We start from the raw sequence: 27,350 nt of genomic DNA, 5'->3' as shown, positions 1-27,350 counted from the left end.
CAAGTTACGTACATAGTCTTCATTCTCGAACTGTGAAGCAATGTTCCCTGTGGAGGAGCTAGGCTTTCCTTCTGATCCATCGAGAAGTTTGGCATCAGGAAACAAGAACTGGGAACAAACCAAGTGTACAACTCACACAAAGTATTTAATTTACTATAAATAATACCAAGGCATCTGTAACATGTATTAAATGAGCAATTTCACATATAATTACATGTACTCGTTTGTTTGTTTGCAGGATTAGGGATTGATGTTTGTATTGCAGTCTATAGAGGTAGAGGCAATGGGTTCAAACAAGATATTCTCTTCTCCTCCCCATAATTCTTATCCATTCACCCCATCTCTTTAATTTTGAAACCATATGACTAGTGCCCCTGCTCAGCTCCCAAGTAACTAGTGACCTTAACTCCATTACCAAAGTAACTAATGACCTTAACTCCATTCCCAAGTAACTAATGACCTTAACTCCATTCCCAAGTAACTAGTGACCTTAACTCCATTCCCAAGTAATTAGTGATCTTTACTGAATCTGCAATTAATTATTGACTACTGCTCACCCTCAAGTAACTAATGACCTGTACTCAACACCCAAATAACTAGCAATGTGTGTTCTTGTCTCAAGTAACCAGTGACCGTCGGATCTTATCCCAAGTAACCAGTGACCGTCGGATCTTATCCCAAGTAACCAGTGACCGTCGGATCTTATCCCAAGTAACCAGTGACCGTCGGATCTTATCCCAAGTAACCAGTGACCGTCGGATCTTATCCCAAGTAACCAGTGACCGTCGGATCTTATCCCAAGTAACCAGTGACCGTCGGATCTTATCCCAAGTAACCAGTGACCGTCGGATCTTATACCAAGTAACCAGTGACCGTCGGATCTTATACCAAGTAACCAGTGACCGTCGGATCTTATCCCAAGTAACCAGTGACCGTCAGATCTTATCCCAAGTAACCAGTGACCGTCGGATCTTATCCCAAGTAAAAAGTGACCGTCAGATCATATCCCAAGTAACCAGTGACCCTTGGATCCTATCCCAAGTAACCAGTGACCATCAGATCTTATCCCAAGTAACCAGTGACCCTTGGATCTTATCCCAAGTAACCAGTGACCCTTGGATCCTATACCAAGTAACCAGTGACCCTTGGATCTTATCCCAAGTAACCAGTGACCCTTGGATCTTATCCCAAGTAACCAGTGACCCTTAGATCTTATCCCAAGTAACCAGTGACCCTTGGATCTTATCCCAAGTAACCAGTGACCATTGGATCTTATCCCAAGTAACCAGTGACCATTGGATCTTATCCCAAGTAACCAGTGACCCTTGGATCTTATCCCAAGTAACCAGTGACCCTTGGATCTTATCCCAAGTAACCAGTGACCATTGGATCTTATCCCAAGTAACCAGTGACCATTGGATCTTATCCCAAGTAACCAGTGACCCTTGGATCTTATCCCAAGTAACCAGTGACCCTTGGATCTTATCCCAAGTAACCAGTGACCTTTGCCCTCCTCCTGTATATCTACAGATATCTAACTTTTCCAATATCATCTCCCCTGCCACCTACAGTCTTGATGCTTTTAATACAAGCACTGAGATGCAGGTCTCGTACCTCTACCCCATCACATGACTAAATCCACCAACACTTTGATGCTAAGGACGTCACTTTAAAGAATTTAGATTTCCGAAAAAAGAAATCTCAGTTTACACTTGCAGATGTGAAACAGTAAAAATAAAACTACAAAGCACTTGTCAGGTTTCACTGAAATGTTATTCACTTCATAAGACACGCGACGTATTCAGAAGGATGAACTGTTAACAAGGTAAACAACAGATATGATTAATTCACACTTAAGCAACGCTGTAACACTTCCTAATTAACACGTGTATTAGCTGCTAAGCTGAATTTGTTAAATAAGGGTCACATTGTGAATACACAAGGAAGAGGAATAAAAATAAAAACATTTTTAAAAGAGTTAGAGTGGAACTTACAAAGAGAATAGCGTTTAGGACCTCATTACTTAACGGCGACTCATCGCCTCCTCTGTGTTTGCGGATTTTCTTCCTGGCACTATGGACCATGCTGGTGACGGATAGCTTGTGGATATGAACCGGTGCCGGTTCTGTGAGTTTTGAGAGGGCTTGGCTTATATCAGCTGCTTCTGAAACACAATAGTATTTTTCTTTTGTAAATTTCACTTTATTAATAGGTTTTTTCGTAAGGGTTTTATTTTAAAAACTAGAGCTTGGTACTCACAGGTACCAGTAAAGGTGCATAAACTGTAACTCCGCTCAAACAGGCACCGGGAATTTCCTAAAGACATTAACTAGGTACACGCATGTACCTAAAATGGAAGTAGAAAATAAGGCGGAATACACAGATCCCTGAGAAGGTTGTGTTCTAAACATATACACAAATAAATAGGGAATAATTCCCTATGCATAGACATTAAAAGTGCATTAAGATTGTGGGTCGCATTTCCAAACTTTAATGGACCCAAGTAGGGCATGCCGGTTGGTCCCTCCCAAGTATTTTCTTTTTATTCTTTATTTATAGTTAAACAGGTGGTACAGAGAAAATGGCAAATTACATTGATATGGTCATATCATGACATACATGTCATATCACGAAGTGCAGTAGAAACTCACATGGCAGTAACTGTAGCTCCCATCTTGGGATTAGTCCCATGCAAAAAAAAAATATATACCGTGAGTAAAATGAAATGTGGTTTTCGAACCGGTGTATGATAAAGATACTTTCTTTACCCTGGATTTTACAGATTGAAACACAGTGAGACATGGCGATCAGCACTCCAGTGATGAAATTAATATGCAGTGTAAAAATGGGCAGAGGTTATATACCAGATTGCATCGACAGTTGTCATTAGCAAACTAAACTTATTAGGCAGCAATTGCCCAGAAGACATGCCTTGCAAACAGTTCTCATTGAGCTGCATTGGGTAGTCTGTGATTGGACAGCCGCAAAAAGTCTAGGCGGGGTTAGAAGGAGGAGGTGGGCTTGCAATGGTTGCAGACAAGAGAACTGCAGGTTTTCCAAGCTATTTTTAGAAAAATGCATAATTAAATGCAAGCATATCTTCATTGTTGGTATATCTACTAAACAGTGAGTTTGGTGAGAAAGTGGAGTATCCCTTTAGTAAAATGAATGCTGAGCAATCGTGGGGGCAGTTCTTAAGGTGAAGGCATCTAGGATGTTTGTGGCAATTGCACCACTTTTACAAATGTGAAGCAATCCGTTGTTTCCACGATGACTGCTCCATTTTCAGAACAATGAAGAAATATTTGGTTTCCAAGGCAATTTCTCAAGAATTGCTATTTATGCATAATCTCCATGATCTCTGAATGTGCCATGTGTTGATCTCTTAATATGCTTCCTGCAGCTCCCTTTATGGTTTAATTTAGTCCCCAGACAATCCACCACATTACCTTTCCCATTCTCTTCGAAGGCTGATTTTCCCAGAAGCTCATCCGTAGACTCTTTCCGTCGACAAAGTCTAAAGAATTCCGAAACAAAATCACCTACAGAATAAAAAATATGCTTATTTAACATTTTGTTTCTCGTACTCTTATCTATTGCAGTGTGAAAAACAAAATCACATGTTACAGTGTAAGCTGCTAAAGTAGGAATTTTCATGGAGCACATAACACAGTTATATATAAAGTAGTTTTAAAGTGAGAGAAGACACAAAGCAGATGAGCGGCACCCAAGGACTTTGCACCATAATCACTACAATGAGGAGCAGGGATGATGATGCTTAGATGGCCCCTTCAACAGCAAATTGTTACACGCTAAAAAAAAGATACACATATCCATAATTTGGCTTTTTTTTTTTTAAACAAAAGGGGTCTATTGCAAAATACAGCCTTGATTTGGGATGGGTTTCTTTTTTTAGAATCGATTGTATTTAGAAAGATGTCCTTGATTTGGTCTGTGGTTAATAGAAAGTGCTATATTCACAGATATGGTTCCAATAAAGTGCCTGGACCTCTTTCATTTTACTTTACTGAATTGGGAATCTGGTGTTTGGTTCTGGTACAGCAAGCACCCTGGCTCAGATTGATGGGAGTGAGTGCGCATACTACAAAAATACTACAAAAAGATATTCACAGATATGTCCTAATCTGGTCTGTGGTTACACTTACCCAGCATACACTGAGGATTATCCGCTTTCCTAACTCTGACAGACCACTGAGGAGCCTGTAATGGATCCAGATCACTATAAAAATAAAAAACCACAATAATTTAATAAAGGAAAACAGATATGAAAAATGAATTTAAAGGCAGCAGAGTATCCATGTGTATGCTAAAGAAATGCTGAAGTTAAAGAGCAGCCCTTTTGTGGGTGCATCCTTCCTCTATTACAGAGAAGCAAGTAACCCTAATCCCCTCTCACTATTTCCTGACTAACCCATCTTTCTGCTTGGTGACCCCATCACCCTATTTTCTAATTATTTTTTTTATGCTAGCACTTCACACTGAGGTTTTAACCCCTTCTCCATTTCCAATCCGTGACCCCTCTTGGCTATTGTCAAACCCTTACTCCTCTGGCTGATTCCAAATCCTGACCCTTCTGGCTTTTTACAGACCTTAACCCATATGGCTATTTCCAAACCCTGACCCCTCTCGCCATTTCCAAACACTGACCCCTCTCGCCATTTCCTAACCCTGACCCCTCTCGCCATTTCCTAACCCTGACCCCTCTCGCCATTTCCAAACCCTTGCCCCTCTCGCCATTTCCAAACCCTTGCCCCTCTCGCCATTTCCAAACCCTTGCCCCTCTCGCCATTTCCAAACCCTGACCCCTCTCGCCATTTCCAAACCCTGACCCCTCTCACCATTTCCTAACCCTGACCCCTCTCGCCATTTCCTAACCCTGACCCCTCTCGCCATTTCCTAACCCTTGCCCCTCTCGCCATTTCCAAACCCTGACCCCTCTCGCCATTTCCAAACCCTGACCCCTCTCGCCATTTCCAAACCCTGACCCCTCTCACCATTTCCTAACCCTGACCCCTCTCACCATTTCCTAACCCTTGCCCCTCTCGCCATTTCCAAACCCTGACCCCTCTCGCCATTTCCAAACCCTGACCCCTCTCACCATTTCCTAACCCTGACCCCTCTCGCCATTTCCAAACCCTTGCCCCTCTCGCCATTTCCAAACCCTTGCCCCTCTCGCCATTTCCAAACCCTTGCCCCTCTCGCCATTTCCAAACCCTGACCCCTCTCGCCATTTCCAAACCCTTGCCCCTCTCGCCATTTCCTAACCCTGACCCCTCTCGCCATTGCCAAACCCTTGCCCCTCTCGCCATTTCCTAACCCTGACCCCTCTCGCCATTTCCTATGACCCCTCTCCCTATTTTCTCTGTCACTATTCCCTGAAGATCAACTTACGAGTAGACGTCATTGTCCACAACGATCCCTTCGGTCAAAAAAGGCCAGGTTGTTGCCAAATGAAGCTCACTAGCAGACAAACAAAAGTAAAGTATTATTTCCTGGACTAGCCAAAGACGAAGCTCAAAAAAATCACCATTACCAACCAGAAACATTAACTGTTTTCATTGGCTTAAACACCTGTGTGTGTACTTTTCATTATTTAAATTGGGCAGACACAAAAATAAATACATTTTTAAAAACAAAACACACAATTAGTGGAAAGCAAGTTCACCAATGGCTCGCCATGATCATTAATTATTACTGCGTGCGTTATCTACATGATGATTTTACTGCCTTTGTTTAGGAAGGTGAAAGGTGGTGGAAGATATTGATATCTTACATGAAAATAGTAACAGAATATAACCAAAGGGTTTTAGGGCTGACTGAGAAGGTGAAACCTTGAGGGTTGCATTAGGTCAAGATGTGGCGAAACCAACCTCGCCACTGGGCCCTGGAGAAGCCTGTTTGCTAGCCTCCTACCTACTGACTATGGCCCCTGGGTTATTTGGGGCATATTGTACTGTATATTGCTGCTACTGGCCCTTTTAACAGCATCTATGGACATATTGGGACTTTTGGGACTACTGTCCCTTTAAGACTGTGAAGCATATTCGAGTGTACTGCCTGTAATATTATATATGTATTTATAGATGTGTTAAGTGTATCCTGGGTGATTTGTATGCAACATTCATCTGATTGTTCGGTAGAATCACTCCATTCAGTATATTGAGTGAAACTACCGAACAACCAGACCACCCAGGAATAAGTGTGCCTCCAATTACAGTTTGCAACAATGTTGCAAACGGGTAATTGGCAATCAGTGCAGTGTGGTCTTTGTCCTCTGGGTGGCCGCCATTCGGGAAACAAACACGTGGCGGCGGCCATCTTAAACTACCGAACAGCGGTGTTTTGCCGTCGAGTGTCTGGAACTAAAATCGGACACTTGACTAGGCAAACACCGCTGAGACCTCCATACTTCCAGAAATTCGTATGGAAACTACCGAATGACCCGCCGTTCGGTAGAAAGAGCCCCATAAACAAGGGAATTCATTCAAACCCTCTCCAGGCTCTATAACACAGGCAATTCGCCTGTTTTCATTCCCTTGTTTGTGACCGACCGCAGGGCCAAAATGCATGGAACTGTTTTCGGATACTTTACCCATGCGGTCGGTCAAATCTTTGGAACCCCATATCTCACGAACCATTCATCCGAATTACTTGAATTTTGGATATGTTGTCCCCCTGAATAAGGGCTATCCAGCGATGCTGGATTTAAAGGTGTACCCCCGGGTTTTGGGGTACATCCAGAACTTGGCTGAAAAGGTGTACCGGATAATTGGGTTTAATGTTATCTGAGGGGAGGGGATGTGTGGGCTGAACCATGTATGTGATTGGATATTTTATGCCTCCCCCTGGGTGTGGACTGTATGTGTATTATTGTAATAAAAGCCGGGCTGGATGAGCCAGTCCAGAGTTCCTGTTTTACCCTCAAAGTGATGTGTCGTCTCATTATTGGGGGGAAGGATTTATTGCATGCTGTTCCAGTTGACTGCTAGGAGTACAAGCCTATTCGTATGGTTCCTATTCAATGGTCTACAGCATTCATATGCTTGGGAGAATTTAAAAGGTTTCTCGGATTCGGTGATTGTGGTGTCTGCCAGAGTGCTTGGAGTCCTCAGGAAGCGCTAGGAGCATCCATTAACGGAGGTACCCAGTCGGGGTGCCAGGTGATCCGTTACATTGGTGGCAAGCGGTGGGATGGCGTCCTAGTGCGAGGTAAAGCAGCTCGGAGACACAGTTCGTTTGGATTACAAATTGAGGGCAACGCTAGCAGTCGTGCAGCGCCCCTGGGAGCAGACAAGTATGGAAGGTTCTGGCTCTGGAGATGATTGGCTGGCCGAGGTGAGGCAGCGAGTGGCCGAGTATGGGGATGATATACCCATGGAGACACGCCGGGTGATCTGGAACCAGGTCATGGCTGAGCGAAACACAAGGCTGGACCGAGAATTCCGGTTGGCAAAAGAGAGGAAGTATGCTCAGCAGCAGGAGCGTTACAGCAGCCGAGTAGAGGCTGCATCCGAGGAGGTTAGCCGTCTTTCCCTGAGGCGGCGGGAGGAACCCGAAGTGGGGGTCCTCATAGACTGGTCCTGTGAGGAACCACAACAGGCAGGTAGAGATGGGACCAAGGTCTCTCCACAAGGCCCACCGGGATGCTGGGCAGCCGGCCCAGATCCCCAGCAGCAGCCAGAGTTGCCAGGTGGGGAAGCAGGTGGCCCTTACTCACAAATGTTGAGGGGCCTCACGGATTGGTCCTGGGAAGACCCACAGATGGCAGGTGGAGATGGGACTGCGGTCTCTCTACCGGCCCTACAGGGATGCTGGGCAGTCGGCCCAGATCCCCAGCGGCAGTGTGCGTTACAGGGAGCTGAAAGTGCCGTTCTTGCTCCCCAGCGGCAGTCTACGGTGCAGGGAGAGGAGCCTGTTATCCCCTCTCCCCAGCGGTTGAAGGTGTGTAAGGGAGAGGAGTTTGTTACCCCCTCTCCCCACCGACAACCTAACCCACCAAGGGGAGACAGTAAACCCCTCACCAGCGCAGATGGGACCGTGGTCTCTGTGCCCAAGTTACAGGGAGCTGAAGGGGCCATCCTTGCTCCCCAGCGGCAGGTTACAGTTCAGAGAGAGGAGCTTGTTACACCCTCTCTCCAGCGGCAGCCTAACCCACCAACGGGAGACCGTAAGCCCCACACCAGCGCAGATGGGACCGTGGTCTCTGCGCCCAAGTTACAGGGAGCTGAAGGGGCCGTCCTCCCTCCCCAGCGGCAGTGTGATTTGTTGGGAATTGGGAGCCCAGTCTCCATTCCCCAGCGGCAGTGTGAATTGCAGGGAATTGGGAGCCCAGTCTCCATTCCCCAGCGGCAGGCTGAGTTACAGGGGGCAGAGGTAGTTGGTCCTATCCCCCAGCAGCAGAGTGATATGCCGGGAATGCAGTGTGAAGTGCAGGGAGAGGAGAGCAGCGTCCTCCCTCCCCAGCGGAAGGCTGAGTTACAGGGGGCAGAGGTAGTTGGTCCTACCCCCCAGCAGCAGCGTGATTTTTTGGGAATAGAGAGCCCAGTCTCTATTCCCCAGCAGCAGGACACTGAATTGGGAGGAGAGACAGTCGGTCTCCCTCCACAAAGACTGAAAGTAGGCATGGGAGAGGAGATTGTTACCACCTCTCCCCAGCGGCGGATCATCAATGGGCAGAGTGTTCTAATGGGAGAGGAGCTGGTTACCACCTCTCCCCAGCGGCGGCTTAATGTACCAGGGGGAGACTGTAAGCCCCACACCTGTGCAGATGGGACCGTGGTCTCTGCACTTCCAGCACAGGGGGTAGGGACGGTCGGTCCTGCCCCCCCACAACAGGGCTGTTTAGCCAAAGGGGAGGCAGTCTGTCTCCAGCAGCAGAGCTGTGTAACTAAAGGGGAGACAGTCGGTCTCCAGCAGCAGAGCTGCGCAGCTAAAGGGGAGACAGTCGGTCTCCAGCAACCAGGCTCCAACCAGACTACTCCTGTAGTAGTGCTGGCACCAGGGCAGAGTACCGCTGGTCTCTGCCCACTCAGCAACCCACCAAAACAGCCTACCAGTCCCCCACACAGCCGGGGTGAGGCACCTGGACCTGGACAAGTTTTTCCATTACTCAGGTGTAGTAACCATTTATTGTGGGTGGGCTGTACTGCTGTTTCTGTTTTGTGGGTGGGCTGCTGGACTAACAAGGGCACTGACCGGCAAGAGGTCAGGTACCCTGTTAGTCTGTTTGGAAAAGGGGAGAAATGTGGCGAAACCAACCTCGCCACTGGGCCCTGGAGAAGCCTGTTTGCTAGCCTCCTACCTACTGACTATGGCCCCTGGGTTATTTGGGGCATATTGTACTGTATATTGCTGCTACTGGCCCTTTTAACAGCATCTATGGACATATTGGGACTTTTGGGACTACTGTCCCTTTAAGACTGTGAAGCATATTCGAGTGTACTGCCTGTAATATTATATATGTATTTATAGATGTGTTAAGTGTATCCTGGGTGATTTGTATGCAACATTCATCTGATTGTTCGGTAGAATCACTCCATTCAGTATATTGAGTGAAACTACCGAACAACCAGACCACCCAGGAATAAGTGTGCCTCCAATTACAGTTTGCAACAATGTTGCAAACGGGTAATTGGCAATCAGTGCAGTGTGGTCTTTGTCCTCTGGGTGGCCGCCATTCGGGAAACAAACACGTGGCGGCGGCCATCTTAAACTACCGAACAGCGGTGTTTTGCCGTCGAGTGTCTGGAACTAAAATCGGACACTTGACTAGGCAAACACCGCTGAGACCTCCATACTTCCAGAAATTCGTATGGAAACTACCGAATGACCCGCCGTTCGGTAGAAAGAGCCCCATAAACAAGGGAATTCATTCAAACCCTCTCCAGGCTCTATAACACAGGCAATTCGCCTGTTTTCATTCCCTTGTTTGTGACCGACCGCAGGGCCAAAATGCATGGAACTGTTTTCGGATACTTTACCCATGCGGTCGGTCAAATCTTTGGAACCCCATATCTCACGAACCATTCATCCGAATTACTTGAATTTTGGATATGTTGTCCCCCTGAATAAGGGCTATCCAGCGATGCTGGATTTAAAGGTGTACCCCCGGGTTTTGGGGTACATCCAGAACTTGGCTGAAAAGGTGTACCGGATAATTGGGTTTAATGTTATCTGAGGGGAGGGGATGTGTGGGCTGAACCATGTATGTGATTGGATATTTTATGCCTCCCCCTGGGTGTGGACTGTATGTGTATTATTGTAATAAAAGCCGGGCTGGATGAGCCAGTCCAGAGTTCCTGTTTTACCCTCAAAGTGATGTGTCGTCTCATTATTGGGGGGAAGGATTTATTGCATGCTGTTCCAGTTGACTGCTAGGAGTACAAGCCTATTCGTATGGTTCCTATTCAATGGTCTACAGCATTCATATGCTTGGGAGAATTTAAAAGGTTTCTCGGATTCGGTGATTGTGGTGTCTGCCAGAGTGCTTGGAGTCCTCAGGAAGCACTAGGAGCATCCATTAACGGAGGTACCAAGTCGGGGTGCCAGGTGATCCGTTACACAAGATAAAAATAAAACACGCTTGAAAATGTAACAGATTCATTATAGTTGCATTTCCTACACTAAGCACAAAGCTATGTCAAAATGTTTCTCTTCTAATATACCATGAAATTATTTCTCTTCCTAACCTTATAGGGTCTTCACAGGCACCAAAAGGAAGCTTTCCAAATTCCAATCCACCAACCTCTCCCCCAACAAGTGCATCAATGTCTAAAGAGAAAGAAATATAAACATTCCAATTAACAAAATACAAGATGTCTTATAGAACACATAATTTAGAGCATGGCTCAGCATTTCTACTAGCCACTGACAGGTGACAATACACCCCTGGGAAGAAGAAACCTTTAGGCCCGGCTATTATCATAGGACTTGAAAGTTGGAGTCCTGTAAAGAGTATATAAAAGCTCCGCCTCTATGGTAGATTCTACAAATCTCCAAAGAACATCTCACCCTTCGTTGCACTAGCTATGAATTCATAAAGAACATCTCACCCTTCGTTGCACTAGCTATGAATCCATAAAGAACATCTCACCCTTTGTTGCACTAGCTATGAATCCATAAAGAACATCTCACCCTTCGTTGCACTAGCTATGAATCCATAAAGAACATTTCACCCTTCATTGCACTACCCAAGAATCCATAAAGAACATGTCATCCTTTGTTGCACAACCTATGAATCCAAAGAACATCTTACCCTTCCTTGCACTACCTATGAATTCATAAAGACCATCTTACGCTTCCTTGCACTACCTATGAATCCATAGAAAACATCTCATCCTTCTGTCACGGTAATATACCCCAACACGCAAGAAAACAAGATACGTCTTACCGGACCTTAGAATGGCCGGACTAGACGAGGAGAAGAAAAGACAGAGTCCAGAACGAGCCGAGGTCAAGGGGACAGAGAGACAGCGTAAACTAGAACAAGCCAAGGACTGGTACACAGGAGAGTAAACCGGCGAACACGACAAGGAAGGATAAAGAGAAAACGGAGTCAGGAACAAAGCCAAGGTCTAGCACCAAAAACACACAACTGAACGATACAAGCACTAAAGGGAACTGAACAGAAACCACGATAGGGCAAGGTACTAAGGAAAAAGGTGAGTATAAATACCCTAGTAATCAATTTGATTGGCCCCTGTCACATCCACGCCCCCAAAACATGAGTGTATGGGGAATGTGGCACGACAGGGGCCAATGGGAGACCGTTTCATATTTCGGCTCCCACTGGCCCGAGACACGCGGCGCGCTCTTACAGTCAGGCGGGACACGTGACCGCTTCTCGCGGTCACTGCCCGCCTTTCTGGTATCGCCGTCGCGCGGCTTGTGCAAAAGCAGGACCGTGCGCGGCGAGAACAGAGGACCCCGTCCGGCCCCTGTAAAGGGTAAGTACTGCTACAGTACCCCCCCTCCCCCGAAGACACGCCCACCGGGCGGGGAGGACCAGGCCTGGCAGGAAAACGAGAATGGAAAGAACGCACAAGGCGAGGAGCGTGAACAGCGTCAGCGGAAATCCAACTGCGTTTTTCAGGCCCATAGCCATTCCAATGTACCAGATACTGGAGGCGACCCCTAAGAAAACGAGAGTCGAGTATAGGAGCCACTTCAAATTCCTCATGACCCTCCACAGAAACTGGAGGGGGAGGAGGAACATGCCGGGTATAACTGTTGCACAGGAGGGGTTTCAAAAGGAGGTGTGAAAGACGTTAGGAATACGTAGGTTCCTAGGAAGATCCAATGCATACGAAACAGGATTAACCTTATGTAAGATACGAAAAGGACCAATAAAACAAGGAGCCAACTTCATAGAAGGCACACGAAGGCGGATATTGCGAGTGGAAAGCCAAACCCTGTCCCCAACGACATAGGATGGAGCCGCCCTGCGATGCTTGTCAGCCTGAACTTTCTGGCGAGCAGCGGAATCCACCAAAGAACGCTGAACCTGCTCCCAAGTAGTACGTAAACCAGCCAAATGTTCATCCAGAACTGGCATGCCCTCTAAGGAGAATGCAGCCAGAAGAACAACGGGATGCCGGCCATAAACAAGGAAGATTCATGAGCAGCGTTATTACGAGCAAACTCAGACCAAGGAAGAAGGTCAGCCCAATTGTTCTGATGGTGGGACTCGAAACAACGAAGATACTGCTCTAGTGATTGGTTGGCACGTTCAGCAGCTCCATTAGACTGGGGGTGGTAAGCGGAAGAAAACAAGAGAGAAATACCCATCTCTGAACAAAAGGCTTTCCAGAATCTGGAAATAAACTGACTACCCCTATCGGACACAATCGATATGGGAATACCATGCAACCGAAACACCTCCCTGGCGAAGATAGAGGCAAGTTCCTTGGATGAGGGCAACTTGACAAGAGACACAAAATGAGCCATCTTAGAAAAACGATCCACTATCATCAGGATGACTGTTTTACCATTCGAAGGGGGCAATTCAACAATAAAATCCATGGATAGATTGGACCAAGGCCTCTCGGGCATGGGCAACGGATGCAACAACCCACAAGGAACTCTGTGGGAGGACTTCATACTGGCACAAGTAGTACAAGCATGTACGTAATCGGTGACGTCCTTGTGTAAGGAAGCCCACCAGAAATATCTAGAAACTGCTGATAATGTTTTAGAAATACCAGGGTGTCCAGCAGTTTTTGTGTCATGATACAATGACATAATGTCCCGTCTCTCGGGAACATCAACGAACAGTTAATCAGCAGGTCTCTCTCTAGGTGCCATGTTTTGTTTAGCCTGTATAGCTTGCAAGAGGGAAGAAGTAATAGATAGAACAGTAGTAGCTATTATTCTGTCCGGGGGAATGACAGGGGTAACATCAATTTCTTGTTTGTCAGCAGTTTCGAATTGTCTGGACAGAGCGTCTGCTTTAGTGTTACAATCACCTGGTCTGTAGGTGATGATATAATTGAAATGAGATAAAAACAGTGACCACCTGGCCTGCCTAGAAGACAATCTTTTTGCTTCACTAAGGTAGGAAAGGTTCTTGTGATCCGTAAATATGAGGATGGGATCCTTAGTTCCTTCTAGTAGATGTCTCCATTCCTTGAGTGCTAAAATAATAGCAAGGAGTTCGCGATTGCCTACATCATAATTCTTTTCTGCTTTGGACATCTGTCTGGAAAAGAAGCCACAAGGATGCAATGGCTTTTCAGGTGATTCTCTTTGAGACAAGACAGCACCTACCCCTATATCAGAAGCATCAACTTCAAGAATAAAAGGCAAAGAAGGGACAGGATGCTGTAAAACAGGGGCAGAAGCGAATGAAGCTTTAAGGAATTCAAAGGCCTCAAGCGCTTCCGGTGTCCAGACATGAGTATTACAATCCTTTTTAGTCATTCAGGTTATAGGTGCTACAATGGCAGAAAACCCTTTAATAAAGCGCCTATAATAATTTGAAAAACCAAGAAAACGCTGAATGGCTTTCAAACCCTGAGTTAGAGGCCATTCCATGATAGCAGAAAGTTTCTTGGGATCCATATGAAAACCCTTAGCAGAGATTATATAACCCAAGAATTGGACTACTGATTGATCAAATGAACATTTTTCGAGTTTACAATATAGACCGTTAACAAGAAGAGTCCTCAAAACTAATTTAACATGCATGTGATGAGCATGTAAATCAGGTGAATATATTAATATGTTGTCCAAGTACACGATTACGAATGTGTGTATGTATTCACGTAGGACATCATTAATAAATTCTTGAAAAACTGCTGGGGCGTTACAAAGACCAAAGGGCATCACAGTATATTCGTAATGACCACTCCTGGTATTGAATGCGGTCTTCCATTCATGATCCTTTTTGATACGTATGAGATTGTAAGCACCCCTAAGGTCCAGTTTAGTAAACACAGTGGCATGTTTAAGCCTGTCAAATAATTCCGTGATTAAGGGTATAGGGTACGCATTTTTGACGGTGATTTTATTAAGGCCCCTATAGTCGATACAAGGTCTTAAATCGCCATCTTTCTTGGATACAAAGAAGAAACCAGCCCCTGCCGGGGAAGAGGATCTTCTTATAAATCCCTTTTGTAACTATTCTTTAATATATTCCTCCATAACAAGATTTTCTTGAGGAGACAAAGGATACACTCTCCCTTTGGGAGGTATAGCACCAGGTAGCAGATTAATAGCACAGTCGTATGGTCTGTGAGGTGGCAACTTTTTATCGAAAACAGACTTAAGAGACATGTACTGAGGAGGTACAACAGTAGACACAGGAGGAATGAATATTAGTAGAATTCAAAGGGGTGATTTTAACAATACAAGACTCACTCCAAGATACTATTTGTCCTGACTCCCAGTCAATAGTGGGATTCTGAGAACGCAACCAAGGATACCCTAACACGAGGTGAGAGGAAGGAGAAGTAATGATCTGAAACTGAATGGTTTCTGAGTGTAACACCCCTGTAGACATATGCAATGGTTCAGTTTCATGTGTGATAACTGGGGAGCATAATGGTCTACCATCTATGGCCTCAACGGCCAAGGGTGTCTTCCTCTCTCTAGTGGGTATGTTTTTTTCCCTAACAAAGCCGGAATCTATAAAGTTTTCGGCCGCACCGGAATCAACCAGGGCTAGTATATTCCCTGCTATGCAGTTTTTTTCAAGGTGCAGGGAAACAGGGAGAAGCAATTTATTAAGAGGCAAATGTGAGGACTCTGATGTCAAACCCAAGGCCTGTCCCCTATACGGTCTTAGGTGCGATAGTTTTCCGGACGCACGGGACATTCTTGTCTCATATGGCCCTTCCTACCACAATAAAGGCAAAGTCCCTCCTTTCTCCTATATAGTTTTTCAGCATCAGTCAGTTTAGCAACCCCTAACTGCATGGGTTTTTCCTCTGATCCTTTAGATCCCTCAGGAGTTTCAGCTCTAGGTGTATTAAAGGAAACAAAGCGTCTATTTCTAGACTTGGTATTTAGCCTGTCACGAATCCTGTTATCTATATCGATGAAATAGTCGATAAGGTCCTCTAAGGGTACAAGAAGATCCTTAGCTGCTACCTCATCCAATATGGTTTCAGATAGGCCTTCCATGAATGCAGTAGTAAGCCCATTGTTAGTCCGATCTACCTGTGAAGCAAGGGTATGGAACTGAATAGCATAATCAGCTACAGACTTAGATCCTTGCTTAATTCTCATTAACGCCCTGGCGGCATTCTTTGACCTTTTAGTTGTGTCAAATGTTCTACGAAAAGCCGTGAGGAAGCTATTGAAATCATGTACCATAGGTCCATTAGCCTCCCAAATAGGATTTGCCCCCTCAAGTGCTTTATTAGTAAGCTGGTGCATAAGAAAACCTACCTTAGATCTATCAGTGAGAAATGAACGTAGATACATCTCAAAGTGGAATTCCACTTGATTAAGGAATCCCCTGCATGTCTTAGCATCCCCTCCATACCTAGGTGGAGGGGTTAGATGTGCTGAAGCATTAGGCATATTAGCTGTGTCTGGTACAGGGGTTACAGGAGGCGCTGGTACAGGTACCGGAGCTGTTCTGGATAAAAGTGTCTGGATGGCTTGAGCCACCTGATCCATACGGTGATCCTGTTCTGCAAATCTAGCCTCATGAGTAGCCATCTGTTGTCCTAAACCTGCGGGGTCCATGGCCCTAACATAATGTCATGGTAATATACCCCAACACGCAAGAATAGTCCAGATAGTCTAGAGGCAAGAAAACAAGATACGTCTTACCGGACCTTAGAATGGCCGGACTAGAGAAGGACAAGAAAAGACAGAGTCCAGAACGAGACGAGGTCAAAGGGACAGAGAGACAGCGTAAACTAGAACAAGCCAAGGACTGGTACACAGGAGAGCAAACCGGCGAACACGACAAGCAAGGATAAAGAGAAAATGGAGTCAGGAACAAAGCCAAGGTCTAGCACCAAAAACACACAACTGAACGATACAAGCACTAAAGGGTACTGAACAGAAACCACGATAGGGCAAGGTACTAAGGGAAAAGGTGGGTATAAATACCCTAGTAATCAATTTGATTGTCATATCCACGCCCCCAAAGTGTGAGTGTATGGGGAATGTGGCACGACAGGGGCCAATGGGAGACAGTTTCATATTTCGTTTCCCACTGTCCCTTTAAGAGCGCGCCCGAGACACGCGGTGCGCTCTTAGAGTCAGGCGGGACACGTGACCGCTTCTCGCGGTCACTGCCCGCCTTTCTGGTATCGCCGTCGGATGAGCCACGCGCGGCTCGTGCAAAAGCAGGACCGCGCACGGCGAGAACAGAGGACCCCGGCCGGCCCCTGGAGAGGGTAAGTACCGCTACACCTTTGTTGCACTACCTATGAATCCAAAGAACATCTTACCCTTCTTTGCACTACCTATGAATCCATACAGAACATCTCACGCTTTCTTGCACTACCTAGGAATCCATAAAAAACATCTCACCCTTCATTGCACTACCTATGAATCCATAAAGAACATCTTACCCTTCCTTGCACTACCTATGAATTTATAAAGAACATCTCACCCTTCGTTGCACTACCTATGGATCCATAAAGAACATCTCACTCTTCCTTGCACTACCTATAAAACTGTATTAAACATCTCCCTTACACAAGTTATTAACCCATATATATATATATATATATATATATATATATATATCAGAAGAACCCATATGGATTATCTCTTCCTCCCTTACAATATTTACTAATCCATGCAGGTCCTTTCAGTTTCCTTTAAAGAACCTACTAACTTATACATGGTTTCTCCATTACAGAATGTACTTATAAAAAATCCCAGCCTCCTTTAGAGAACATACTAACCAAGACTGATTGTCTGTCTCCTATACATACTCTACTAATTTATACAGATATTCTTAGCCACCTTTAATGAACTATTATTCCATAAAGATGATCTCATCCTCATTTATAGAACCTTCTAATCTGTACAGATCCTCTCTACTTTCACTATAGAACCAACAGAAAACATATCTGCATTCCTTACAGAACCCTTTAACCTACAAAGAATATGTCAGCCTTACTGACAAAACCCAATAACTTATAGAGAACATTCAGTCCATAAAGAATCCATAAAGAACATCTCATGCTTCCTTGCACTACCTATAATTCCATAAAACGCCCTTCATTGCACTACCTACAGAACCAATAACAGCCATGGTTGATGGAAAACCCAATTCCGTACTAAACGGGAAATTGACAAAACCTGAATGGGAAGTGGTCTTCAAGTAATGGTTTGGGAACACCACCCACAGAACAAAGATGGCTTTTTAGAGCGCTCCCAGACATAACCCCCACCCCCAAGCAAACAACTATGGAAGTAGGATACTGCTGTATTTGCAAACAATCCATATATAATTTCCAAGTTAATAAAGAAACAAAAAACCTGTATGTTTCACCTGGAGGCTGCTGAGGCCAAAAGTATTGTTGCCAGTCTTGCAAGATGTATGTGAATCGGATAGCTATATTAACAGGTGGCAGCGACGTCAGAGGGCATCCCTGCAGATTGAATAAACAAGTCAGCTGGGCAAGAGTAATATGAAATTCTAAGCACTCTGACATCAAAGAAGCCACTATGAAGTTAGGTTCAGCTGGGAATGTTAGGAAGGAAGTAATCACACTGATAATGACCAAATGTGGAGCATTTAAGGACATAAATTACCAAATTCATCTTAAAACGGAACACTAAAGTCACACAGACCACTTCATCTCAGTGAAGTCTGGTTGCAATGGTCCAGCCTTTTTAACCCTGCAATGTAAAACATGTAGTTTTGTAGAAACTTTACATTGCAGGGTACACCTCTATGGGCTATCTTACTGACAGCCACTGGATGTGTTTCCTACTTCGAGTGAAAGCAGCATTTTGATTGGAGGGAAGCATTTTTCTGCGCATGCATATCTCCAATCCATGCTAACATTTTCAAAAGCGAAGTTGGTGGCTGCAGCGGAGGAGCCTCTGCGCTGGATAGGAGGTAAGTATTTTTTAATATAGCGTTTTTTGTTTTTTTTTAGCAAAGAGGAGTGGACAAAGGGGGGTGGACAGAAGAGACCCTACAGTCCCAAAAACTAGTAGCAATTGTTATTTTAAGGACTATAAAAAAACCAAAATGGATAACAACTTTTGGTTTAGTGAATAGGCTTCCATATATTGTGTTAGCTCTTACTAAAACAGCTCAGCTAGCAGCTGGAGAACTAATATTAAACTAAAGAGTCAGGTAGTTTTATAGAATTCTGTATGAAACATTACATTAAAAAAAATCGAAATCGTCCTCAATAATTACTGCCGGTGTTTGGAAAGAAATATAAAGGAAAAATATATATATATATTTTTTTTTTAAATGACAGGATAAGGAGGTCACATGTTTCCAGAGACAGCCCTCCAGCTGTTGGCAAAAGAAAACCGAGGATTTGGGGAAATGTAGATCATCAGGGCCAATGTTAGACACCCTGGCTCTAACGCAATAAGATAACAGACAGTGTAATAACCGAGTTATGGGAAAAAAGCTTGTATTAAGTGACAGGTCCTTCTTAATGACTACACTTTCGCCTTCTGGGTAATGATTAATATTACATCATCCGTCCTTCGCCAAGTTCTTAGAGGGCTTAAAGAAGAGAACGGACTACATGGTAGACGCGAAGTGTGAGACGGCGTAGTCATTACAAGACTTGGAAGATGCCTCTAGCTGGGCCAAAAGCAACTTTAATTTAATTGGTGTCAAGCTACTACCAACCACTTTTAAAAGTCTAACCGTGGACTGGTCATCCATCAATGTATGCAGGACAAAGTCAACATGAGATAAGTATTAACGTTCAATCAAAACATCAAGGTAGCAATCGCTACAGCAAATGTAATAACTAAATTAAATAAAAACAAATAAGTGCATCAGCATTATGAAACTAAAACACAAATATGTCGCATTATTCATTAAACTGTGAACTATCTTGAATTCACCTAGAAACAGCAAATTTATAGCAAAAACGATCCTGGAGACACAGAAGGATTGATGACTTTCACAGTTCTATATCAGCCTTTTCAATCTTTCCTGGTGAATTTCCAATAATTCGAGTTTAGCGAATATGCCTGATCATGAGATGAGCATGAATCTCACTGACTGCATACATTTTAATTTTTACACAGAACACATAGAGGTACACGCATATTTGATAGGATCTGGCCTTGAACAAAAAGCATAGATTAAATTTTAAAGGGACAATCTAATCACCTTAACCACCACATGATGTAGTGGTTATGGTGCTAGTTGGCTGCAGGTGCTACCCTCCACTTCTGGGTCAAGCTGTTTGAATAGTTAAACTTGACGATCATACAGGGTTCGGTGGTGGACAGCTGGTAAAACCCAGCACCCACAACAGTGGGTATGCAGGGAAACCCCATTCCCGCTTAGCCACGTAGATTTAAATAGATTTAAATGGTTATATGCACTGATCACTTTAAGAGCTGCATGACGCTCATCTGTAAGTCTGGCGGAACTAAGTATGTCCCAGCTGACATAGGGGAGCCCCAGGTATCGAATAATAACTATGTCTCCCTGATATGAGGAGGCACTTAAAGGGACTCTCCAGTGCCAGGAAAACAAACCGTTTTCCTGGCACTGCAGGTACCCTCTCCCTCCCACCTCCCATCCCAAGTTGCTGAAGAGGTTAAAACCCCTTCAGTGACTTTCCTGTATCCAGCGCCGATGTCCCTCGGCACTGGGTCAGGCTGTGCCTACGCTCCTCCCCCGCCAAACATCAGCCGGCGGGGGGACGACCTAATGTGCATGCGTGGCAATGCCGCGCACGCGCATTAGAGCTCCCCATAGGAAAGCATTGAATAATGCTTTCAATGCTTTCCTATGGGGATTTCGGCCACGCTGGAGGTCCTCACTTAGCGTGAGGACGTCCAGCGTCGTATAACACACTTTTCGTGTTCTATGAACACGGAATTGTCCTCTAGTGGCTGTCTGGTAGACAGCCACTAGTGGAGGACTTAACCCTGCAAGGTAAATATTGCAATTTATAAAAACTGCAATAATTACAGTTGCAGGGTTAAAGGTAGTGTGAGTTGGCACCAGACCACTCCAATGGGCAGAAGTGGTCTGGGTGCCTGGAGTGTCCCTTTAACATTAGGATGTCCCATGCCATCCTCCACAGAGTGCAATTTAACAATAATAACATAACTATAATGCAATACAGAGAAATCAGCAGGAAGCTGCATTTTGCTTTGGTTTGACTGTGACCAGATCCCACTATAACAAGAATCCTGATTTACCACTGTATCTTCTCAAGGTATTCTCTATACACATTCTCAGCAGTATGGCAATGGGACAAGACAAACTCTGCGGGTGTACATACAATTTTAGATTTGAAGATGTCGAGGAGTCCTGATAAATGTGTGTACTGATTCGGGACTTTTCGCAGATGAACCATCTCGAAATCTGTTCTCACTCCAGGTCCTTGGCACTCGCCCACATAGAGTTTCCTCCATTTCTGATGAATTTGCACGAAGACAGGAACCTGGCTGCAAATAATCCATCAATTTTGCATACAGAATCGCACAGTGATTTAACAGCCTTGGATAAGCAAAGAAATAATGATATTTTTAGCAGCTACTCTATATCAACCCTTACCATCCCCGAGGTAATGAAGCACCCCCTAGGCATTTAAATGTCAAGCCAATAAAAAATTACAGCCAATTAGGCTTTTCTTACTCCTGTGGGATTTTCAAACTAGTTTTATTTGTTGGAACAAAGAAATGGTGCTTAAGGGGACAGCAAACTACCATGGCAAGCAAATCTTATGTTATGAAGTAGTGATGGTGCATGAATATGCATTAGCTCAGTTTTCAATAATAAAGATTACTGTTTAGGGTAACAGAACCTGCAAAAACCTTTTTTTTTTTTTCTTTTTTCTTTTTTTAAAGGCAATATAATATATGTAATATAATATTAATGAAGTAAAAAAAAACGCCAAATGGGGCTTTATTATATTAAAGAGATAAACAGGTCTATAGGAGACAATATCCTATTAATGCAGTAAGGGGGCCTATATGGGAGAATTTTAAGGAAGGAAGGGGGCCGATACAGGAGACTATAACATTAAAGGGACACTATAGTCACCTAAACAACTTTATCTTAATGAAGCAGTTTTAGTGTATAGATCATTCCTCTCAGGTTTTACTGCTTAATTCATTGTCACTTAGGAGTTAAATCACTTTGTTTTTGTTTATGCAGCCCTAGCCACACCTCCCCTGGCTATGATTGACAGAGCCTGCATTAAAAATAAAATAATCTGGTTTTACTTTCAATCAGATGTAATTTACCTTAAACAATTGTATCGCTTTCTCTGTAAATTAAACTTTAATCACATCCAGGAGACTCTTGCAGGGTCTAGCAAGCTATTAACATAGCGGGATAATAAAATCTAAATTAAACAGAACTTGCAATAAAGGAATGATAAACTTTAGAGGACTCTTTACAGGAAGTGTTGAGGAAGGCTGTGCAAGTCACTTACAGGAAGGAGTGACTAGGGTCCATAAACAAAGTGATTTAACTCCTAAATGGCAGAGAATTGAGCAGTGAGACTGCAGGGACATGATCTATACTCCAAAACTGCTTAATTAAGCTAAAGTTGTTTTGGTGACTATAGTGTCCCTTTAAGAAAGTAAGGAGCCCTATAATTGAGACTATAACATTAAGGAAGTAAGGAGCCTATAACATTAAGGAAGGGCCCTATATAGGAGACTATAACATTACGGAAGTAAGGAGCCTATAAAGGAGACTATAACATTAAGGAAGTAAGGAGCCTATATAGGAGACTATAACATTAAGGTAGTAAGGAGCCCTATATAGGAGACTATAACATTACGGTAGTAAGGAGCCCTAAATAGGAGACTATAACATTAAGGTAGTAAGGAGCCCTATATAGGAGACTATAACATTAAGGTAGTAAGGAGCCCTATATAGGAGACTATAACATTAAGGTAGTAAGGAGCCCTAAATAGGAGACTATAACATTAAGGTAGTAAGGAGCCCTATATAGGGGACTATAACATTAAGGTAGTAAGGAGCCCTATATAGGAGACTATAACATTAAGGAAGTAAGGAGCCCTATATAGGAGACTATAACATTAAGGAAGTAAGGAGCCCTATATAAGAGACTATAACATTAAGGAAGTAAGGAGCCCTATATAGGAGACTATAACATTAAGGTAGTAAGGAGCCCTATATAGGAGACTATAACATTAAGGTAGTAAGGAGCCCTATATAGGAGACTATAACATTAAGGAAGTAAGGAGCCCTATATAGGAGACAATAACATTAAGGAAGTAAGGAGCCCTATATAGGAGACTATAACATTAAGGTATTAAGGAGCCCTATATAGGAGACTGTAACATTAAGGAAATAAGGAGCCCTATATAGGAGACTATAACATTAAGGAAGTAAGGAGCCCTATATAAGAGACTATAACATTAAGGAAGTAAGGAGCCCTATATAGGAGACTATAACATTAAGGTAGTAAGGAGCCCTATATAGGAGACTATAACATTAAGGTAGTAAGGAGCCCTATATAGGAGACTATAACATTAAGGAAGTAAGGAGCCCTATATAGGAGACAATAACATTAAGGAAGTAAGGAGCCCTATATAGGAGACTATAACATTAAGGTATTAAGGAGCCCTATATAGGAGACTGTAACATTAAGGAAATAAGGAGCCCTATATAGGAGACTATAACATTAAGGCAATAAGGGCCCTATATAGGAGACTATAACATTAAGGAAATAAGGAGCCCTATATAGGAGACTATAACATTAAGGTAGTAAGGAGCCCTATATAGGAGACTATAACATTAAGGTAGTAAGGGGCCCTATATAGGAGACTATAACATTAAGGAAGTAAGGAGCCCTATATAGGAGACTATAACATTAAGGTAGTAAGGGGCCCTATATAGGAGACTATAACATTAAGGAAGTAAGGAGCCCTATATAGGAGACTATAACATTAAAGAAATAAGGAGCCCTATATAGGAGACTATAACATTAAGGTAGTAAGGGGCCCTATATAAGAGACTATAACATTAAGGAAGTAAGGAGCCCTATATAGGAGACTATAACATTAAGGTAGTAAGGAGCCCTATATAGGAGACTATAACATTAAGGTAGTAAGGAGCCCTATATAGGAGACTATAACATTAAGGAAGTAAGGAGCCCTATATAGGAGACAATAACATTAAGGAAGTAAGGAGCCCTATATAGGAGACTATAACATTAAGGTATTAAGGAGCCCTATATAGGAGACTGTAACATTAAGGAAATAAGGAGCCCTATATAGGAGACTATAACATTAAGGCAATAAGGGCCCTATATAGGAGACTATAACATTAAGGAAATAAGGAGCCCTATATAGGAGACTATAACATTAAGGTAGTAAGGAGCCCTATATAGGAGACTATAACATTAAGGTAGTAAGGGGCCCTATATAGGAGACTATAACATTAAGGAAGTAAGGAGCCCTATATAGGAGACTATAACATTAAGGTAGTAAGGGGCCCTATATAGGAGACTATAACATTAAGGAAGTAAGGAGCCCTATATAGGAGACTATAACATTAAAGAAATAAGGAGCCCTATATAGGAGACTATAACATTAAGGTAGTAAGGGGCCCTATATAAGAGACTATAACATTAAGGAAGTAAGGAGCCCTATATAGGAGACTATAACATTAAAGAAATAAGGAGCCCTATATAGGAGACTATAACATTAAGGTAGTAAGGAGCCCTATATAGGAGACTATAACATTAAGGTAGTAAGGAGCCCTATATAGGAGACTATAACATTAAGGTAGTAAGGGGCCCTATATAGAGACTATAACATTAAGGTAGTAAGGAGCCCTATATAGGAGACTATAACATTAAGGAAATAAGGGCCCTATATAGGAGACTATAACATTAAGGAAATAAGGAGCCCTATATAGGAGACTATAACATTAAGGTAGTAAGGAGCCCTATATAGGAGACTATAACATTAAGGTAGTAAGGGGCCCTATATAGGAGACTATAACATTAAGGAAGTAAGGAGCCCTATATAGGAGACTATAACATTAAAGAAATAAGGAGCCCTATATAGGAGACTATAACATTAAGGTAGTAAGGAGCACTATATAGGAGACTATAGCATTAAGGTAGTAAGGGGCCCTATATAGGAGACTATAACATTAAGGAAGTAAGGAGCCCTATATAGGAGACTATAACATTAAAGAAATAAGGAGCCCTATATAGGAGACTATAACATTAAGGTAGTAAGGAGCCCTACATAGGAGACTATAACATTAAGGTAGTAAGGAGCCCTATATAGGAGTATATAACATTAAGGTAGTAAGGAGCCCTATATAGGAGACTATAACATTAAGGAAGTAAGAAGCCCTATATAGGAGACTATAACATTAAGGTAGTAAGGGGCCCTATATAGGAGACTATAACATTAAGGAAGTAAGGAGCCCTATATAGGAGACTATAACATTAAGGTAGTAAGGGGCCCTATATAGGAGACTATAACATTAAGGAAGTAAGGAGCCCTATATAGGAGACTATAACATTAAAGAAATAAGGAGCCCTATATAGGAGACTATAACATTAAGGTAGTAAGGGGCCCTATATAAGAGACTATAACATTAAGGAAGTAAGGAGCCCTATATAGGAGACTATAACATTAAAGAAATAAGGAGCCCTATATAGGAGACTATAACATTAAGGTAGTAAGGAGCCCTATATAGGAGACTATAACATTAAGGTAGTAAGGAGCCCTATATAGGAGACTATAACATTAAGGTAGTAAGGGGCCCTATATAGAGACTATAACATTAAGGTAGTAAGGAGCCCTATATAGGAGACTATAACATTAAGGAAATAAGGGCCCTATATAGGAGACTATAACATTAAGGAAATAAGGAGCCCTATATAGGAGACTATAACATTAAGGTAGTAAGGAGCCCTATATAGGAGACTATAACATTAAGGTAGTAAGGGGCCCTATATAGGAGACTATAACATTAAGGAAGTAAGGAGCCCTATATAGGAGACTATAACATTAAAGAAATAAGGAGCCCTATATAGGAGACTATAACATTAAGGTAGTAAGGAGCACTATATAGGAGACTATAGCATTAAGGTAGTAAGGGGCCCTATATAGGAGACTATAACATTAAGGAAGTAAGGAGCCCTATATAGGAGACTATAACATTAAAGAAATAAGGAGCCCTATATAGGAGACTATAACATTAAGGTAGTAAGGAGCCCTACATAGGAGACTATAACATTAAGGTAGTAAGGAGCCCTATATAGGAGTATATAACATTAAGGTAGTAAGGGGCCCTATATAGAGACTATAACATTAAGGTAGTAAGGAGCCCTATATAGGAGACTATAACATTAAGGAAGTAAGAAGCCCTATATAGGAGACTATAACATTAACGAAGTAAGGGCCCTATATAGGAGACTATAACATTAAGGAAGTAATGGGCCCTATTTAGGAGACTATAACATTAAGGAAATAAGGGGCCCTATATAGGAGACTATAACATTAAGGAAATAAAGGGCTCTATATAGGAGACTATAACATTAAGGTAGTAAGGAGCCCTATATAGGAGACTATAACATTAAGGAAGTAAGGAGCCCTATATAGGAGACTATAACATTAACGAAGTAAGGGCCCTATATAGGAGACTATAACATTAAGGAAGTAAGGGCCCTATATAGGAGACTATAACATTAAGGAAGTAAGGAGCCTATATAGGAGACTATAACATTAAGGAAGTAAGGGGCCCTATATAGGAGACTATAACATTAAGGTAGTAAGGAGCCCTATATAAGAGACTATAACATTAAGGAAGTAAGGAGCCCTATATAGGAGACTATAACATTAAGGTAGTAAGGAGCCCTATATAGGAGACTATAACATTAAGGTAGTAAGGAGCCCAATATAGGAGACTATAACATTAAGGAAGTAAGGAGCCCTATATAGGAGACAATAACATTAAGGAAGTAAGGAGCCCTATATAGGAGACTATAACATTAAGGTATTAAGGAGCCCTATATAGGAGACTGTAACATTAAGGAAATAAGGAGCCCTATATAGGAGACTATAACATTAAGGAAATAAGGGCCCTATATAGGAGACTATAACATTAAAGAAATAAGGAGCCCTATATAGGAGACTATTACATTAAGGTAGTAAGGAGCCCTATATAGGAGACTATAACATTAAGGTAGTAAGGGGCCCTATATAGGAGACTATAACATTAAGGAAGTAAGGAGCCCTATATAGGAGACTATAACATTAAAGAAATAAGGAGCCCTATATAGGAGACTATAACATTAAGGTAGTAAGGGGCCCTATATAGGAGACTATAACATTAAGGAAGTAAGGAGCCCTATATAGGAGACTATAACATTAAAGAAATAAGGAGCCCTATATAGGAGACTATAACATTAAGGTAGTAAGGAGCCCTATATAGGAGACTATAACATTAAGGTAGTAAGGAGCCCTATATAGGAGACTATAACATTAAGGTAGTAAGGGGCCCTATATAGAGACTATAACATTAAGGTAGTAAGGAGCCCTATATAGGAGACTATAACATTAAGGAAATAAGGGCCCTATATAGGAGACTATAACATTAAGGAAATAAGGAGCCCTATATAGGAGACTATAACATTAAGGTAGTAAGGGGCCCTATATAAGAGACTATAACATTAAGGAAGTAAGGAGCC

At 42.9% G+C, this 27,350-nt stretch overlaps 1 protein-coding gene across 3 annotated transcripts in view; it reads right to left on the bottom strand.

The window, feature by feature from the left end:
- The window catches only part of RAB3GAP1 (RAB3 GTPase activating protein catalytic subunit 1), a 79,686-nt gene that overhangs the window by 25,930 nt on the left and 26,406 nt on the right, over positions 1–27,350 (bottom strand). For all 3 annotated transcript variants that reach the window (XR_010085194.1, XM_063429354.1, XM_063429355.1), the window contains exons 7-14: positions 20,937–21,102; positions 17,984–18,083; positions 10,710–10,791; positions 5,413–5,481; positions 4,167–4,240; positions 3,450–3,542; positions 1,995–2,164; positions 13–108 (exon numbers count right to left, since the gene is read on the bottom strand). Coding sequence is in view for 2 of the 3 variants with exons in the window: in XM_063429354.1 (XP_063285424.1) it covers positions 13–108; positions 1,995–2,164; positions 3,450–3,542; positions 4,167–4,240; positions 5,413–5,481; positions 10,710–10,791; positions 17,984–18,083; positions 20,937–21,102 (850 nt within the window). In the remaining variant the exon portion in view is untranslated. The remainder of the gene's footprint in view (positions 1–12; positions 109–1,994; positions 2,165–3,449; positions 3,543–4,166; positions 4,241–5,412; positions 5,482–10,709; positions 10,792–17,983; positions 18,084–20,936; positions 21,103–27,350) is intronic.

This window comes from Pelobates fuscus, chromosome 8 (assembly GCF_036172605.1).
Source record: "Pelobates fuscus isolate aPelFus1 chromosome 8, aPelFus1.pri, whole genome shotgun sequence".
Taxonomy (NCBI): domain Eukaryota; kingdom Metazoa; phylum Chordata; class Amphibia; order Anura; family Pelobatidae; genus Pelobates; species Pelobates fuscus.
Note: the sequence above shows the minus strand (reverse complement) of the source record. Positions and strands in the feature narration are given on the sequence as shown.